At 37.1% G+C, this 18,107-nt stretch overlaps 1 protein-coding gene across 3 annotated transcripts in view; it reads left to right on the top strand.

Annotated features, from left to right (window-relative positions):
- ches1 (checkpoint suppressor 1) overlaps positions 1–18,107 on the top strand; it is a 63,826-nt gene that overhangs the window by 28,422 nt on the left and 17,297 nt on the right. For all 3 annotated transcript variants that reach the window (XM_057353061.1, XM_057353060.1, XM_057353062.1), the window contains exons 2-3: positions 3,521–4,074; positions 11,093–11,241. In XM_057353061.1, coding sequence (XP_057209044.1) covers positions 3,535–4,074; positions 11,093–11,241 — 689 coding nt within the window. In that variant the 5' untranslated portion in view covers positions 3,521–3,534. The remainder of the gene's footprint in view (positions 1–3,520; positions 4,075–11,092; positions 11,242–18,107) is intronic.

Genomic DNA, 18,107 nt, shown 5'->3' with positions numbered 1-18,107 from the left:
TGTGTTTGATTGTACCTGTTGAGGAGAAAAAAGTGAGAAATTATGTCATTGTTTGCATACCTGTTGAAGAACTATGAAAGAAAAGTGTATATTATTTTAATGTTTAAAAACAGCAAATTGTACCATTATTTATACCACCAGAGAAAAAGCTTTGTGTGGGCATTTTTTTAAATATATATATCTCCCCTTTTCAAGGCGCAAGTAAGCAAAATTTAGCAGTCACAGTCCTGTCAGACCCATGTCACTATATCAAGCTTACCACCGGCACCGAGTGTGTCTTTATACTTTTATAGTTTCACTCATTTAAATGGGAAGCTTTTTATATCTTGTATGTTATAGGCTACCTTTTGTACCCTTCTGTCATTGTATTCATCGTTTTTATTGTTAACAAACAAACCACATCCATCCCCCGCACTTTTGAAAAGCTTGCTATGCCCCTGCTGTCATGAGTATATCAGCAGTCTCATGAGGAAAAATACTCTAAATGTTTTTCCCCTACCCCTAGCTGAAATGGGCTATAATGTAAACGTAGCAAAAAATTTGCACATCCACAGAAAATTCACAACAATAGAATTCCCTTGAAATTAATTTTTTTGTGTCCCCCCAAAGGTTCCAAACAAAACCCACATTGAAAGTTTCCGAAGCACTGTTTGTGAACAGTGAGTAGTAGTTTATTCATGAGCGTGAGGGAAGTTCAGTGGCAGCCCCAATCGTACCCAGTTCCAGTAGTTTGTTGTCATAGCAACAAAAATGTAGCTGGCCCTTTTCTGTCAGATGTAATGTTTTGTGGCAGTGCCACCATGGATACACAACAAGCAAAACTGTGTAATATGTGCGTGCATGCTCCCAGAGAAAACCTTTGACACGATCCTTCAGCAGCACATGTTTGATGTTTCACCTGTCAATCTGCTCCATTCTCCATCAATTGTCTACTGGATTTCTGTTTAAGCCTAATATGTTGTCAGGCCATTAGACTATATTATATCCTGCTTTCTTTAAAAATGGATCTGTCATCATGTGTACAGTTTATTACCAAATGAAGAGAGCACTCATGTACACTTATTATATTTTTACAGATTTTTGACTGCAGATCACAGAGCTGATATTTTTCACTACATAATCTGAAAAGCCTGAGAAGAGGGCAAGTGTGTGTTTTGTCTATAACATGATTTCCATTTTTGTATTCTACTGGAAAACCATAATTTGACCACAATAGACTTCAATGTGTATGGGGTTTTGCGATCTCAATATGATGCGGAGTATGCGTATATTAAACTGCCGAGTGTGATCGATCACTCCCAACAGTCATGTGACATGCACTTGGAAGGACTTTAAATTTAGCGTGTAGAAGAAAGTACAGCTCATATTAGTCGTTTAAAGTGTATGAGTACTATTTATTCATATGTCAAGGAAGAAAAAAACTGTTTGTCACATAAGACAATCAGTATTGCGGTGGTGTTGTTTATTTCAGTTGGGTTTAAATATTGTTACACCTCTAATGTACAACAATATTTCAAATTGTCAATATAATATTCAGACAGAATTTTGATAAAGCATTAGAATATGCTTTAAACAGAATGACCTTTAAAGAGAATATAACTACTAATAGACAAACTATCTGACAAAATCCCAAACTGCAAATTTTCTCCCTTAGTGTGATGTTGGTGTGATGTAGCTCACATTTGTATAATTTGCCTTATAAACGCAGCCATGCTTTGACTGACCCCAGGGAATTTCTGCTCCAGATTGTGAGGCTGGCTAATATCTCTCTCTGTTGTCGTGGATACAGATGCTGTATTAGCCATGCGGCGCTAGCTGTGGCAGCTGTCATTCAATGCAAGTGAAGAGAGATACAGCTTTGACAGGAAAGCACAGGTGTCAAAAGCAGCCCTGAAGCATGACTGCGCATTTTCCAAGCCCTGCTCAGCTGCATATGCTGTTATTGACTGATTGAATTGCTTTGTCAGGGAGTTGGTGCCCATGGCATATCGTTTGACATGCACATACGAGATATGTATAAATTGTGTGTGGGGGTACAGGTTGGCTTGTGTGAAAGTTTAAAGTGATGGGTGATGCTGTAGGGAGAGATTATGGAATTACCTACTGTGACTTGGTGTGTGATAAGTTCTTATTTAGATAAACATCAGTGGCTGGCTTACTTTCTACTAAAATCCAACCTTCTACTAACCTCACCTTGCACTACACAAAGAAATAAACAAAAAACAAGTGCACACAAACATAGATGCACACACTGCTGAGTGCTGATACAAGAAAATGGTTCGCTTATATATTTCACTGTAGGAAATTATTTTATCATTACGTTATTTACATCATCTGTTTTTGCATTAAATTAATTTCAATATTTTAAGTAATTTCTGCTAATTATAAGAATTTTACACATAATTTTCGTCATTATTATAAACAAAATTCAGTGGTCGGTCGAAGAGTTATCTTAAAGGAACAACAAAAGAAAATATTTTAAAGGACATTGGTAATTTTACCCCACTGACTTCAATGTATGGACACAAATCCACTGAGACGTTTCTGATATCTTCTTTTGTTCTGCAGAAGAAAGAGTCAATTTCAGGTTTTGAACAACATGAGGGTCAATAAATGATGTGAGAAAGTTCCTTTTTGGGTGAACTACAGACATGACACATAACATGAGTTAACATGGATATGGAGTAGATCTTAACTGTTCACCTTTAAGGGAGGGTTTGTACATTTTTATCTGCAATTCATTTATCAACTTACAACATTAAAGATCTTTGTCTCTCCAATGTAACAGCATTAAAGGATCATCTCACAGGCCGCATTTTACTTAAAATTCTTAAACGCAATGTCCATACAAAAATGAAAATTTGCTGTTAATTTACTTTTAATGCTATTTAATGCAGTGCAACAGTAAAGAAACATTTCAAACTAAAGCAATGTTCCTTGCTGATTCATAGCACGCAAGCCCTCAAGTGTCATATCTTTAAAGGTCCCAAAAGCAGATACAGGTAACACAAAAGTAATCCCCACAACTCCTGACAACATATTGTGTCTTATGTAGCAAAACAACTGCTATATGTAAGGAACAGAACATCTTTTACAACATTACCAGTAATCCATAAAATCAGGCAAACAGCCCTGAGCGTATTTACGACAGAGTCCTTGTGTTGTTTATTAGTGGTTCTGTTGCTTTACCGCCACCTTGTTTTGCCTGTATCTTACATTTTGACACTCACATTACTGATATCTGTGAACTTGTATTTTATGGATTACCAAGAACCACAGTTTGGTCCACAGCTAAAAATCTTCTTTAGTGTTATACTAAATACAAAGTGTGAGTAAATTAACAGCAAACATTTAGCCTTTTGAGTGAACTGTTGCTTTAAGAATAGCACACATTTTTGCTGTTTTACTGTTCAGTCAGTTTCGTCTGTTGTCTTTGACTGCTTTTTACCATTTCCAGTGAACCCATTTCAGGTTGTGACCTCAAAACCTCTGCTTGAACGAGTATTTCTCATCTTTTCAGGAGCTGAGGGCTGCATGGGTCCGGTGGTCATGCCCCCAGGGAAGAAGGCAGAGGGCCCCAGCAGTGGGAGTGTTGCGCGGGGTCTGAATCAGCTCTACGAGGACACAGAAGCAGCTGATCTGTCTCTCGCTCTGTCCACATCCCTCAGCCGGGCGGAGGACGAGGAGCTCACCAGCCTCAGCTGGCTGCACGAGAGCACAGATCTTCTGACCAGCCTGGGTCACTCTGGCCTGCGCAGCGTCAGCCCCCTGCAAGATGCTAACGGCGGCCGCGAGCCCTCTTCTTCCTCACCTTCATCCTCTCCTGAGCCAAGCGAGCCACCCTATCACCTGTCTACGGGTCCCAGCCGTAAACCTCCGTACTCTTTTAGCTGCCTCATTTTCATGGCAATAGAGGACGCTCCCTCAAAACGACTTCCTGTAAAAGACATCTACAGTTGGATACTAGAGCACTTCCCATACTTTGCTAGCGCCCCTACTGGCTGGAAGAATTCAGTGCGTCACAACCTGTCACTCAACAAGTGCTTCAAAAAGGTGGATAAGGATCGCAGTCAGGTAAGGACTTGTTTTTTTGTATTTGGGTCAAAGACGTTAAGATGTCCCCATCAAAAGAAATTTACAAAAGTAATTTTTTGTCCATAGAAAGCACATTAAATGTGAGTAAAATGTTTTTGAAGTAAATTTACATTGTCATTCAGTGTAATACAATATTTATGTACATATCAAACAACATGCTTATTCTGACTGTACATATTAAAATATATAAAAGAATAAGGGTGCATATTACATTTTATTGTGCTTTAAATGAGCAAAAAAATCTTATTGACAAATGGGCAAAACCTAAGATAGTGGCAAATAAAAAAAATCAAATTACAACTAATTAGCATTTGGGGTGAAAGTAATTAGACTTTTAATATGTCATAAATTGATTTTTGTTGTAAATATGCCTGACAAGATTGTTACACTGAATGACATTTAGTGCGCGTCTTCTGTAAATCAGGGAAAAATGTATGATATTTATTTTTTGCTCAGAAAAATAAAAATGCGATTCAATTAAACAGAAAACTTTTTCAACAATTTTTTTAACAACAATAATTTGAAGCAGTATTACTGTTTTTATGCTTAAACCCTTTTTGTCTTTGACCCATTTAATGTGCCTGAATAGGCTTTAATCTAAATGGGTTTTCACCAGTTGTTTCTTGAACAGATGGGTATTAAATATAATTTATGCTAGTCTTCTCTTCTCTCCTTTAATACTTTCCCATGTATGCTTGTTGTATTTTTACATTATTATCCTGTTCTTGATTTGTTTTATTTGTCGTGTCATGTTTTGTTCTTTTGTTATGCAGTGCAGTTTCGAAATGTCTCTTTTACTTTACGTAATCATAATACAATATTAATCTTGTAAGTGTATAAATCCACATTGACTTTGACAACAACGTGTCTGAGGTATTATGATGTATTTTTATAAATATGTAAACCCACCCATGATTACAAATGTGATTATAATAAAAAATAATAATGCTTTCTGTTTTGACATAACAAATAACAAGCTTACGTTCACGCAGATGAAAAGATTTTCACTCTTGGCGAGTGTGTTTGCACTGTTATGCATGTGTGCGTGTAAGAGTGTGTGTTTGTACCTGCCTAAGCCATCACGCTGTCATTTGGTTCTTAACTACGGCTGAAAGAGTTTGCCTTGTATACGTGTTCCCATAGCAACTACAGTGTAGTTGACATGAAAAGCATGCGGTTTCTCTAGCAACAGCCAAACTGATTGGTTGTGTTGCTATGTGTGTGAGCAGATGAGTGTGTGTGGGTAAAATTTCAGGGAAGTGGTATGAAACACAGTAATCTGTATTGGTGGGTAAGGTTCAGGCCAGCTGTATCACACCTCAGTAGTAGAAACTAATTCTGGTGGTGTTCCAAGCTAATGTGCCAAAATTATACACGCTTAGAATTACTTGTTTGCTGGTTGAAACATACTCAAACTATTAAAAGCTTCTCTTGACTTGATTAAAATGGTATTCAACCTCATTGAAACGTACACACACCTCAGATGGGGAGACTGGTGGGTGAACAATTCACTGCCTGGACCTTTATAGCCATGTGTTAGTCAATAGCAGATGTTAAGACACTAAAAGCTTTTATTCTGGTGACTTTGGTAGATCAGTTCCAGCTTTCCAACGGCCACAAAGATAAAGGTCAAAGATAACAAATGCAAGTTCTAAACAAATGCAATTTTATGTGCACCACATCTGTGATTCTGTTTTGAAAGCAGTCATCTTTTACATGTTTGCTTTTAATGTTAGACAAGGTTTCTTGTAACAAAAGCAACCATACTTTATCCAACCATTTTTTGTCTCCTTTTTTCACACATTTAAACAGACAACTGTACCCTTTACACTCAAAATAAAGGTACTTAGACAGGGTTTTCCAAAAAAAACCTGGTGGTTCATGTGGACATTGCAGGGGGTTTGTGAGTTGGTTTACTGTATATCTAGTGCATATACAAGTTGTTTTCATTAATAAAAAAAAGTATTCAGAATAAATGTTACAGGTATAGTAATAGCCCTAGTTATGTATACTATAATATAAACTTTAAAACATATAAAAATAAATGCAGTTAAACATTTGCAGTTAAAATGTGTACTTAAAATATCAGGGGGTACTTGAAGAAAATAATTTCGGTCAAAGGGGTTCGGCTGACAAAAACGTTTGAAAACCCTGTCATAGAAGAACCATTTTTGTCTCCACAAAGAACCATCTCTTTCTTACCTTTTTATAATCTGAAGAACCTTTTCGCCACAAAAAACCTTTTGTGACACTTAAAGGTTCTTTGGATATTGAAGGTTCTTTAACCATTAACAAAAACGTTCTTTCATGGCATCATGAAGCACCTTTATTTTAAGAGTGTAGACACGTAATTGACTTCTGATATGATCTGCCAATTTGCGAGTACCATTAGTGAGATGCTGAATAATAGGTGTTTATGTAAAGTCATATGTTTTTGATAGTTTATAAATAGATGTAGTTTTCATATATTGTGTGGCTGAAGTGAGGAGTGTTGCACTGTAAATGCTGCACTAAAAATATTATATATTTTTTATAACAGGTTATTATTATTACAGGTTCTCGCCACACTTTGATCTTGTATTCTGGTCACTTTTAATGACCAATATCTCATGAAATATCTTACATTTTTGTTACATTCTGGTGTCCTGTAGATGTGCCAATCAATATGATTTTATGATTGTGTGTTTGTCAAGTTGGTCCATAATGGACATTTTGAATGAGGATGGAAAATGCAAATGCAAACCTTCTCTTTTAATACAGACAATTATTTATCATGGTTCTCTAAACATAGCATCTGCAGCAGTGATCCTCTTTCATCATTTAACACGGTAGGGAAAGATTAGCATGGGTCTGGACTGGTTTTTAAATGGCACTATTGTCTCAGTGTAGACTAAGAATACTCTTGCCAATCCTTCCAACCAGACACCAAGCCCTCCATCTCTCTCTTCTGCTTGTTGCCTTGGAGACCGGTGAAACCATAGGTGCATGTCTGCCCCTCCCCTTTCTCCTGTAGCGAGTGATCGTGTGGTTTTCCCTGGCAGGTGAGCCGGAGATATAACCAGATGCTGGTGAATGATGTACGTCAGATCGTGATGATGTGTTGGTAGCTATTTTAGGACAGATGGAAGACTGGCGGAGGAAGTTATGAATGAAGTCATGGGGAGTGTGTTTGAATTATCACACACCCCGGGTAGAAACAGCACGCTGGGCCATGGCTACTTCATAACACAAACATACATTAAAAATATGGGTCACAGTAGCATTCTGTTTGCTAATTCATCAAACAATCAGATTTCTCCTTTAAAGGAATAATGGAGAGAAAAAATAAAAGTTCTCTCGTGATTTACCTTCATGCCATCCCAAATGTGTATGACTTAGGTTTTTTTCATTGTAGACCTAATTAAACTACTGTATATGTTGCTTTATGTGTAGGTTCCAAAATGCTGAAGTTTCAAAAAGCACATAGATCATAAAAATAATCACTTTGGTTCGTGCTTGGCTAATGATAAAATAGCATGTGACACAAAACATCTGAGAACCAGTGAGTTTTGAAGTTAACAGTGTGTTGTTATTTGAATTTAGCTCTCAGATATGCATATTTAGATTTTCGCTACATAAGCTCAACATATGAATTGTTTTCTCCCACAAACCTATTGTTTTGCTTTTATTTGTTAGACCACTAGAGTCAGCATGAAATCAAGATGTACAATTCTTATTTTTATGCAATATTGCAGTTATGATCAATGAACAAATGACATCTCATACTTTACTGACTATCCAATGGCGAGACTTCCAACAATCCAATAAATTCACAAAACTCGAAATTATGCCCTGCCCAACATTTTTTCTAAATACAGAGATACACTCAGATATACAACTTCTGTTTCATGCTGACTTTAATGATGGAGGTATATACTTTTTCAAACTTCAACAAATTTTGGGACCTGTATGTATGATGGATATTTTTATAATAAAAGCTGTTTTTCTTAATCACAGCGAATGGTGGGTTCGTAAAAACTGATCATTGCTTCTGTAACATAGGATGTGTAATATATTTATTTTTTTAAATCCGCAAGCTGGTGGGTTTCCTGAATTACTAGTCATTTAATCCAACTAAATAACCCCCGAATAATTAGGTGCAACTGTTTAAATTAGTCTGAGTATGGCTGTAATTCTGTTGCAAAAGTAATATATCAAAATATGTAAACAACTAATTAAACAAAATACACTGTAAAAAACAACTATAGGATTTCGTTTTTTGTGTATTATTCTTATATTTTTTCACACAGTATTTTTTTTTTTTTAAATACTTTATTTAAAGTTTTCCAAATTTTCAAAACAACCCCCCCACCCCATGCCAGCAAATAAACAACAAATAAATTGTGAGTATCAAAGATATGCAATCTACAGCAATAATACGCACCCATATACACATATGTATGGGAGTAGTCAAACGTACATAAAGAAACAATATGGATACATACATATGTAAATAGACAGATATACTGTACATAACTTCAAAATAAAACACCTATGTCAAAAATCATCCAAACATAAAGAGAGGAAAGATTAACTAATTGTACATTGCCCGATAAATAATCCACAGTAATACCATTCTTAAAGCATTTGACCAGACCGTTAAATTCAATGATCAATGATCACCCTACAAATATTCAAAGAAAGAATTCCAAATCTGTAAGAATTTTCTAGGTTTACCAGCAATTTCATATCTGATCTTTTCCATGTGTAACATACTACTAAATTCTGTGAGCCACATCTCTAACTTGGGTACCGTCTCTTTATTCCACATCAACAAAATTGCCTTCTTTGCAATTATCATCCCATATTGTATCGTCTGAATTTGATTAAGGTTATAGGCTTCCAAGGTTGGGGCCCAACCCAGTATAGCGACCAGAGGGTCATAAGGAAGATTAGTCTTGAGTATCTTGGCATAAAAGCAGAAGATATCAGACCAGAATTTACATATTTTTGGACATGTCCAGAACAGATGTGCCAGTGTGCCCTCCTTGGACTTACATTTAATACATAGAGGTGATACCGAGGGGTATATAGAATGTAATTTGGTACAGGAATAATGTAACCTATGTACAACTTTGTATTGGATTAGTTGAAAGTTAGAACTAATAGAACAAGTCCTAATACCTTGGAGGGCCTCAGCCCAGGAATCATCTGGGATATCTATACCCAAGTCTTCCTCCCAGGACATCTTTAAGTGTTGTGTTAGAGGTTCTATGGAACAATTCAAACATTCGACACATCTGGAAACAATACCTTTTGTGTCGAGTTCGAGAGTCATGATGTTATATAGATGTTCAGGGGGTTTGTAGGTTTCAAAACTAGACATACTGGTTTTTACATAGTTCCGTATTTGTAGATATCTGAAAAAATGCGAGGGGGGTATTCCAAATTTTTGTCTAAGCTGATTAAAAGTAGCGAATATGCTGTCAATGTATAAATCCCCTATGGTTATGATCCCTTTTTCCCTCCAAGATAGAAAGGTCTTATCTGTTTGCGAGACAGGGAATGCGTGGTTACAAGCTATAGGGGTAAGAGAGCATATTTGAGGTAGTTTAAAGATCCTTCTTATCTGGTACCAAATCTTGAGAGAGTTTACAACAATGGGATTGCATTTTTTAAAATTTCTAATAGGTTTGTTTTCTGCAAAGAGTAGAGCTGGTAATGAAAAACCCTGAATATCTTTCTCAATAGCGAGCCACGCAGGAATGTTAGTGGTCGACTCCCCAGGCCCTGCATTGCGCCAATACATTAAGGCCCGCACGTTGGCTGCCCAATAGTAATGCCGAAAGTAAGGGAGGCCTAGGCCTCCTACCTCTTTTGTCTTACAAATATGAGTTTTAGATATGCGATGGGCCTTATATCCCCAAATAAATGGCATAATCACAGAGTCAAGTGTCTTAAAGAATAGCTGAGTTAGAAAAATTGGAATATTTTGAAACAAGTAAAGAAATCTCGGTAGGGTGACCATTTTGATTGCATTAACACGGCCGATCATTGTTAACGGGAGTACCCGCCAGGTTTCCACATCACGCCTCAGTTTGTCTACCATAACTTTGTAATTTGTTTCATGCAATTTCTTGTATTTTCTAGGCACAGTGACACCCAGATATTTTAATTCACTCAAAGTTTTAAAAGGAAGATTATTGATAAAACCTGTGTCCATAGTGTCATATAATGGCATAAATTCACTTTTCTGCCAGTTAACACTGTATCCCGAAAGGGCACCAAACTCCTTGATAAGATCAAATAAAAAAGGCAGAGATCTCTCCGGTTCTGACAGGAAGAGAAGCACATCATCCGCATATAAGGAAATCCGATGTTCCATACCTCCCATCCTGACAGGGGATATCTGCGGATGACTCCTTATACTCACTGCTAAAGGTTCCATCGCCATGGCAAAAAGTAAAGGGCTCAATGGACAACCTTGGCGGGTACCCCGATGAAGAAGAAACTTCACACAGTATTTTAAGTAAAGTTTATTTCAGTGTTTAAATTAACTGCTGGTTAAATTTCATGGCTTTTGTGTGTTTTTGTTTTGTTTTGGTAAAGTGAAGTGTGACTCTGGAAGCTCCTGATGGAGGGCAGACTGCTTAATTAGTGGAGAATGGCTTCTTTGATCTAAAAATACACGCTAGTGTTGCCAGTTGAGGCAATTTTAAAGGTGATTCTGTCTTCACTACAACAAGGGTCTCGAGCTCTCAGTCTGCTTTTCAGTTTCCGGTCAGCATTGCAGATATTGATCTGTAGTGTGAAAAGACGTGTATGGATATTTACTACTTATAAAGACAAACAACAAGTGCATATTGACGAAACCTAATGCTACAAATTCATTTTCAATACACAGTTTTTTGTGTGTGATTGTGTGCAGTGTGATCACATCAATACAGAATCTCATAATATTAAAATCAATATACTGAAATATAACATTACAAAAACCTTTCTTTCTTTATATTTGTAGAGCATAGGAAAGGGTTCTCTCTGGTCTATTGATCCTGACTACAGACACAATTTGATTCAGGCGCTGAAGAAGACTCCATATCATCCGTATTCTCCTCGGCTTCCAAAACCTTCTACCTCCCCATCTGCCTCTCCTCAGCAATACCACAGGTAATGCCTCAATTTCTCACTTAGTTCTTTCTTCTTTATCCTTCCATTTCCTTTTTTCATTGTCCTTTCTGTTTCTCTGCACCTTATTGTTTTTTGGTCTTCATCAGTTTGTTGTCTTCTGTTACTTTCATTTACACTTTCCATTTTGTTTGGCCCTTGAAAATTTAGGAATTTTCCATCTCTGAAGAAAGAGACGGTGACAGGAATCATGGGGCTTTTTTAGGTGTTTTAGAATTTTAGGTGTTGTAGGATGGGCAAAATGAATGCATTAAAGGGAAAGTTCAGTTCACCCAAAAATGAAAATTCTGTCATCATTTACTCACTCTGAGATTGTTCCAAACCTGTATAAATGTCTTTGTTCTGCTGAACACAAAGGAAGATATTTGAAAAAATGTGACCCTGGACGACAAAACCAGTCTTAAGGGTCAATTTTTCGAAATTGAGATTTTTACATCATCTGAAAGCTGAAGAAATAAGCTTTCTATTGATATATGGTTTGTTAGGATAGGACACTATCTGGCGGAACAACAACGGTTTACAAAGCTGTAATCTGAGGGTGCTAAAAAAGCAAAATATTGAGAAAATCGCCTTTGAAGTTGTTCATCTGAGGCACTGTAGCAGGCCATCCACTCACAAAAAGAAAGTTTTTATACATTTACGGTAGGAAATTTATAAAATATCTTCATGGAACATGATCTTTACTTAATATCCTAATGATTTTTGGTAAAAAGAAAAAACTGTAATTTTTACCCCTTCAATGTATTTTTGGCGATTACTAAAAATGTTCCCGTGCTACTTAAGACTGGTTTTGTTGTCCAGGGTCACAAATGTCAGTAACCAAACAAATCTCCCAATTTACTGCCATAGTGGGAAAAAATAAATACTATGGGAGTCAATGGGGGATGAGATCTGTTTGGTTATTGACATTATTCCAAATATCTTCATATGCGTTTTGCAGAACAAAGACATTTATACAGGTTCAGATCAATCTAAGGGTGAGTAAATGTTGACAGAATTTTCATTTTTGGGTGAACTATCCCTTTAACTGATAATAAAATATTTTTAATTCAGTTGCATTTTAAGGGTCTTGGTGTTTTGGAAAGTATGTTTGTTTTTTATAATTTTTTTAGTTAACAAAACATTTTTTATTTAGTTTTAGTTTTTAATAATGGCACTGTTGAAATAATTTAGACTGTAAATGAGTCAAGAATGCATTCACTAACATGCAATCTTGTTAAGAAATCCATTACCTAAGGGTTAAGTGCATGTCTTGGTGCTTCAAGTAAAAAGTCTCTTTACATCCAAGAAAGAAAGAGAGATTGCAACAAAGAAAAATGATACCCACAGCTTCCTTTGATGTCCTCTCTCATTACCTTCCTGTAAAGAACGCATTGATCAGCTATGTGAGGGTTTGGGGTCAGTTCCTCACTCATTCCTGTACACTCCGTCTGCATGTAAGACTTGTTCCTTTGGGGAATCTGTGGGATGTAAAAAAACACACGTTTGCCCTTCCTGAGCCGTTCCTCCTCTGCCGTTGCTGTGACGACCAGAACACGTCCATGGCAACACATGCGACAGGTGGAATAGTAACACAAAGCTATTTGTGAGAAGAAAAACAGTGATAGGACAGATAGTTAATGCAAAGAAATACATTATAGGCTTAAACCCTATTCACACGGGATTAGTATTACCTGGGGACCTCTGGTCATTTGTAATAATTGCAGAGATTGTCTGTGATCATGTAGCGCATTCGCACGGGATAAGTGAAGCCTGTGATTTTACTCAAATTTACTGACTTATTTCCCGGATGTGATGGCAAGGCTTTGCATATAGTTTGAATAGCCTATTGTTTTATGGTGTTTAATGATATATGACCTGTCAGCATTTGAGACCCGCGATCGCGGTGATCTTCTGTCCGGTGCGCGATCACGGGTCTCAAATGCTGACAATGTTAAATCCCCATTCACACAGCCCACTGATCCTGGAAAATTGCCAAAAAATTGCCAGAGTGCCTTCTGTGTGAACGCAAACGCATCCCGGATAGAAAATGATTCTGGAAAGGGGACCTATAACATTAACGGGAACAGTCCCGGAAAGTGCCCTGTGTGAACAAAAGGCAGAAACAATGCCGTAAAAGCCATGTAGTGATGGCACACATCATAAATCGTAAATAATTTGGCTATGAAAACAAATATAGTTAAGCGATTATTTTTTTTCGTTTGTAAATCAAAAACTACTATTTGTCTTTAGCTTAAGCATGGATGAATGCAAGAGTCCTAATCACCAAACATAAGGTCAGATGCGAGAATAGAGTTGTCTGCTTCTAAACGCTATTTAAACTTGAAATTACTTCTATCAAAAATATTAACACGACAATACACAGCGCTTCAATAAACTTGATCGCTTACCAACCTTAAAAACGGCTGTGTGCACCTTCCGTGCTCGTGCTGCGGAGAAGCCCGTGTGTTTCTGTGCAAAATTGGAAATATCGCATAAAACATTTGCGAATAAGAACCGTTTCCATCCAGTCAGCCGTCACTGTCCTAATAAACTGCCACTAAATATCCGTAAGAATAGTAAGAGAAGCCACTGAATATTATCATTTTCATATACTGTATAATAATACTTGCGCAAGCAGACGATTACGAAACACAATAAATGCAAGATCAGTACTCTGGTTAGTCAGGTTTCGCCGTCTCATAGTGCAGTTACGAGACTTTTTGGAGGAATTTATTCGGCAAATGCATTTTCATCTCCCATTATTCACATTAACTCTTTTTCAAAAAATGAAAAACCACCTCAAGCGAGCGTAAAAGCTTTTTTTTTTGCGAATTAAAGGTTTTTAATTCGAAATTTGGTGTTTCCATCACTCGTTTCTGATGCGAAACTTCAAAATGCGAATAAAACCAGAGTGATGGAAACCCGCTTGTTAACAGACTAACTCCAAACTATCACCTACCGGTGATCATATACCGACCTTAGTGTTTATTTGTGGTTTTTATAGAATTATGTGCAATATACTTTAGGTCTCATTAGCGGGTTTTTCATTTGATCTGCGTGATCTTATTCTAAAATGGTTACAAAATCTTAATGCTCAAAAACTTTTCTCAAACTTTGTTTTAAAAAACGATAAACTTATTTTTAAACTCACATTGTTGTACATCATATTACTGAAAAAATATTATACCGTGCCTTTTGTATAGGCTACGTTGCAAAAATACTGGCTCATTTTAACTTCGCAGGATTCCGTTATATTTTTTTATTAAGGTTGTGTAAATTTGCACTGAACAATACTGAACAATTTGCATTTATATGTTTTCATATGACATTTTATATTTAGCTTATATTTAGCTTAATCTCGTTGGGCTATAGCCTACCTTGCGTTCTTGTGCCTCTTCGTTGTTCTGCATTTACCAATAAAAATATAAATACAAAAGTTTTTTTTTTAAATTGACGTCTTTGTCATTTGCAAAAGGCAACAATACATGCTACAGAATAATAACCAAAAAAAGAGATTGTTAATTAAGCCTAAATAAAATAGGCCTAATTAATAAAGGAAGGCAGTAATAAATAACAAACTGCGCTATTTAGCCACCTAAAAACACAAGTATCGTTCACAAGTACCAGTTATCAACCCTCATTTCCCGACCAAAAAAATGCACATTACATAACTTTGCAGTATATTACGCCATGTGTCTTTACGGGATCTTCACGGAATGTGTGTGAACGCACGCACAGATTCCAGAAAATCACTGGCAGTGTGAATGTACAAAATCTAACGATCCCGGGACAAATTACCGGACACATTTTCCGTGTATTTTCTGGGATCTCTATGTGAAAAGTGCTTTTACAAGCGTTTCCAAGATAAATAAATAAACGGAAGACTCCCGGTCAAAACAACAGTTTTGACAATGTGTGGAAATGAATCCGCAACCAAATTAATATCAAAACAGCCTCCATTATTAGCAAACGGTGGATAAACCTTGAAAAATGATTTTTGAGTGCGCCAAATCACAGAGATGCCGATTCGCACTGGACTAATATCATCACAGGACCTCGGTGTTCGTCAAAATATGGTAGGTAATTTGTGGGGGAATTTTTACCTTACAAATTACAGACATGGCCGATTCGCACGGGATTAAGATCACACACAATCTCTGCAATTATTACAAATGACCAGAGGTCTCCAGGTAATACTAATCCCGTGCGAACAGGGCTTTAGTATACTCCATAGCAACAGTAGATAATGGGCGCTTGTTTTCTTGCTTTTTCCTTGATTGTTCTTGTTACATTCTTTCTCTTTTGGGATAAGCTTGTGGTCTCTAAATGTCTTTGGGGGACAAACAATCAGTTAGCATGTGGTACAGTTAATTATACAGCTACTCCATTTACAAACACAAATCTTTAGAATCAGGGGCTTTTTATCATTAACAAATTAATTCCTAAAATATGAGCTTTTTACTTCTGCTGATTGTATTTGGGATTCAAAATGTATACATTTTGTGTTTATTTGTAAAGGTTGTCTTGATTGGTATAAACCTTTGTTAACACGGATTCTTTTTTGCAATCTTCCAAAAGCCTATATGGGAAAAAATCTATTGGTTTTTGGTCAAGGGCACCAGTTGCCAACAAGTAGCTTCTGTGTTGGCACTAGCTTGTCCAAAATGGTTAATGTGCTGGACTAACTGGCCATTGACCTCCATCCTGTGGCTGTTAGTCCATCTTGGCTCAAATGGAGGAGACCTGGTTGAGCTGTTTAACATGTATGCGCATTGACTAAATGTAAAATTTACAACACATAAAAAACACATCAGCATGTATATGTACTTACTGTACTAGTAATAGTAAAGTATGCACAAATTGCATGCAACAATACCAACCCCTAATCCTGTGCCAATTGTAAGTATGTGTCATGATCCTGTCCTTCTTAGGGATGCACCGAATGTTCGGCCACCGAAAATGTTCGGCCGAAAATAGCAAAAAACTGTGAATATGTGAAATGGCCGAATAAATTTTACCAAACATGACTCGTGATACGATCAAGCAGCAAGCAGCGCAGAGAGAGAGAGAGAGAGATAGAGAGAGAGAGACACGCGTGCGCTTTATTACTGCCGCAAACATTTTGGCAGTGTGTGTGTGTGTGTGTGTGCGTGCGTGTGCGTGTGTGTGGAGCATTTTAAAGTGTCCGAGAAAGACACAGAACGGGACTTGCCGCATGGAAGTAAATTTCTGAATGAAAGCATCTTTACCGGTCGGTAACTTTACTTCAGACGGGAAGCGGGCGGTCTGACAGTAGCCCCGCCGCTCGCGACATCCTTTGACATCATACAGTGGTCGTGTGCACACAGTTCCCTGTACTAAACAACTTGTCAAAGTATGTTCTGTGCACCTTCTGAGAGAACAGTCATCTTTTGTGGGCAGAGTTTGGAGGAGAGACGTGAACTGAAATGGTTGTCAGTCAGCATTAGTCAGAATTGCTTGCATTGGATGTTTTTTTTTCTCTCAAATCATTTTGCAATGTAGCCTATAATAATCCAACAGTTCTAGTTTATTTGTATTTTTAGTTTATAGGCCTAATGTGGAATGACAGTTTTTAATGAACTGTTTTGTTGTAGGGGTACAGAGTAACTTACATTACATTCTTTTAGCAGTCAGTTATAGGCCTAATTAATATAGGCTATTCATGAAGGGAGAGGGCTCAATTTTTTGTTTGAATTTACTTTGTTTTGCTCAATTTTATATTAAGTTGTATTGTATTTTATTGAAAAGCAAGACAAATTATAAAAAGCACATCTTGACTATTCAGTTTGTGCAATAGTGAGAAAATAACTTAATAAATAGAAGAAATGCAAAAACCATGTTCGGTGTTCGGTATTATTCGGCCTTCGGCCAAGTGTTTCACATCATGTTCGGCTTCGGCCAAGAATTTTCGTTTCGGTGCATCCCTAGTTCCGTGCGGTTCATTGTTTCTTGTACATGTCGTGTTACCCTCGTCCAGAAATCTTGTCCCTGCCGTGTTCCTGCAGTGTAGTGTTTTTGAAGTGTACGTTTAGTTCCCTTTTGTATCCTTGAGTTTATTTCCCCCTCATGGGAAGTGTTTTGGTTTGTTTGATTATTTATTATTTCCTGTTTTGCCCCATTGTGGGTTTTGTTTTGTGTTTTCATTAAATAAAGTATTTTTTGGTTTTGAGAATGAAGACATTTCGGATCATTATCTGGTATTATGTTTGCTTCACTGGCCTACGGCTACAAATATGGTAGAACAATAACTTCAACTACCAAAGATGCGTTTCTTGATAATCTGCCCGAATTGTCTCAAATTGCTAGCATGAGAAATAACGTTGAAGATCTTGACACTACCACTGAAAATTTTAATTCCACCTTCTCTGAAACGCTAGATACAGTTGCTTCTCTACGTTTAAAGAAGATTAAAAATGGCAGTCCCACACCATGGTATAATGAACACATAATGAACACACTCAGGCTCTAAAGAAAGCGGCCCGAAAAATGGAGCGCATCTTTAAAGGGGACATTTCATGAAAATCTGACTTTTTCAATGTTTAAGTGCTATAATCGGGTGTCTGGTGCATCTATCAACTCAGAAAACATGAAAAATGACAATCCAGTAACTTTGTTATATGTGAGCCTATCTCTGCAAGCCTGTGAGAAAACGAGCCGTTCAGTTCCCTTTCTGTCGGTCTCTCGACGTTGTGTCGAACCGACAGATGGGGTTCGTCCCGGAGAACCAATCGTTTCCGACTGCTTAGAAAAGGCCAATGAAAATTGGCAAATGAAATTTGCATGCCGGACTCTGCCCCGGACATCCGGGTATAAAAGGGAGACGGCGTGCATCATTCATTCACCTT

The sequence above is a fragment of the Triplophysa rosa genome, linkage group LG15 (assembly GCF_024868665.1).
Source record: "Triplophysa rosa linkage group LG15, Trosa_1v2, whole genome shotgun sequence".
In the NCBI taxonomy this organism is placed as follows: domain Eukaryota; kingdom Metazoa; phylum Chordata; class Actinopteri; order Cypriniformes; family Nemacheilidae; genus Triplophysa; species Triplophysa rosa.
The sequence above is the reverse complement of the archived record's forward strand: the minus strand, read 5'-3'. Positions and strand labels throughout refer to the sequence as shown.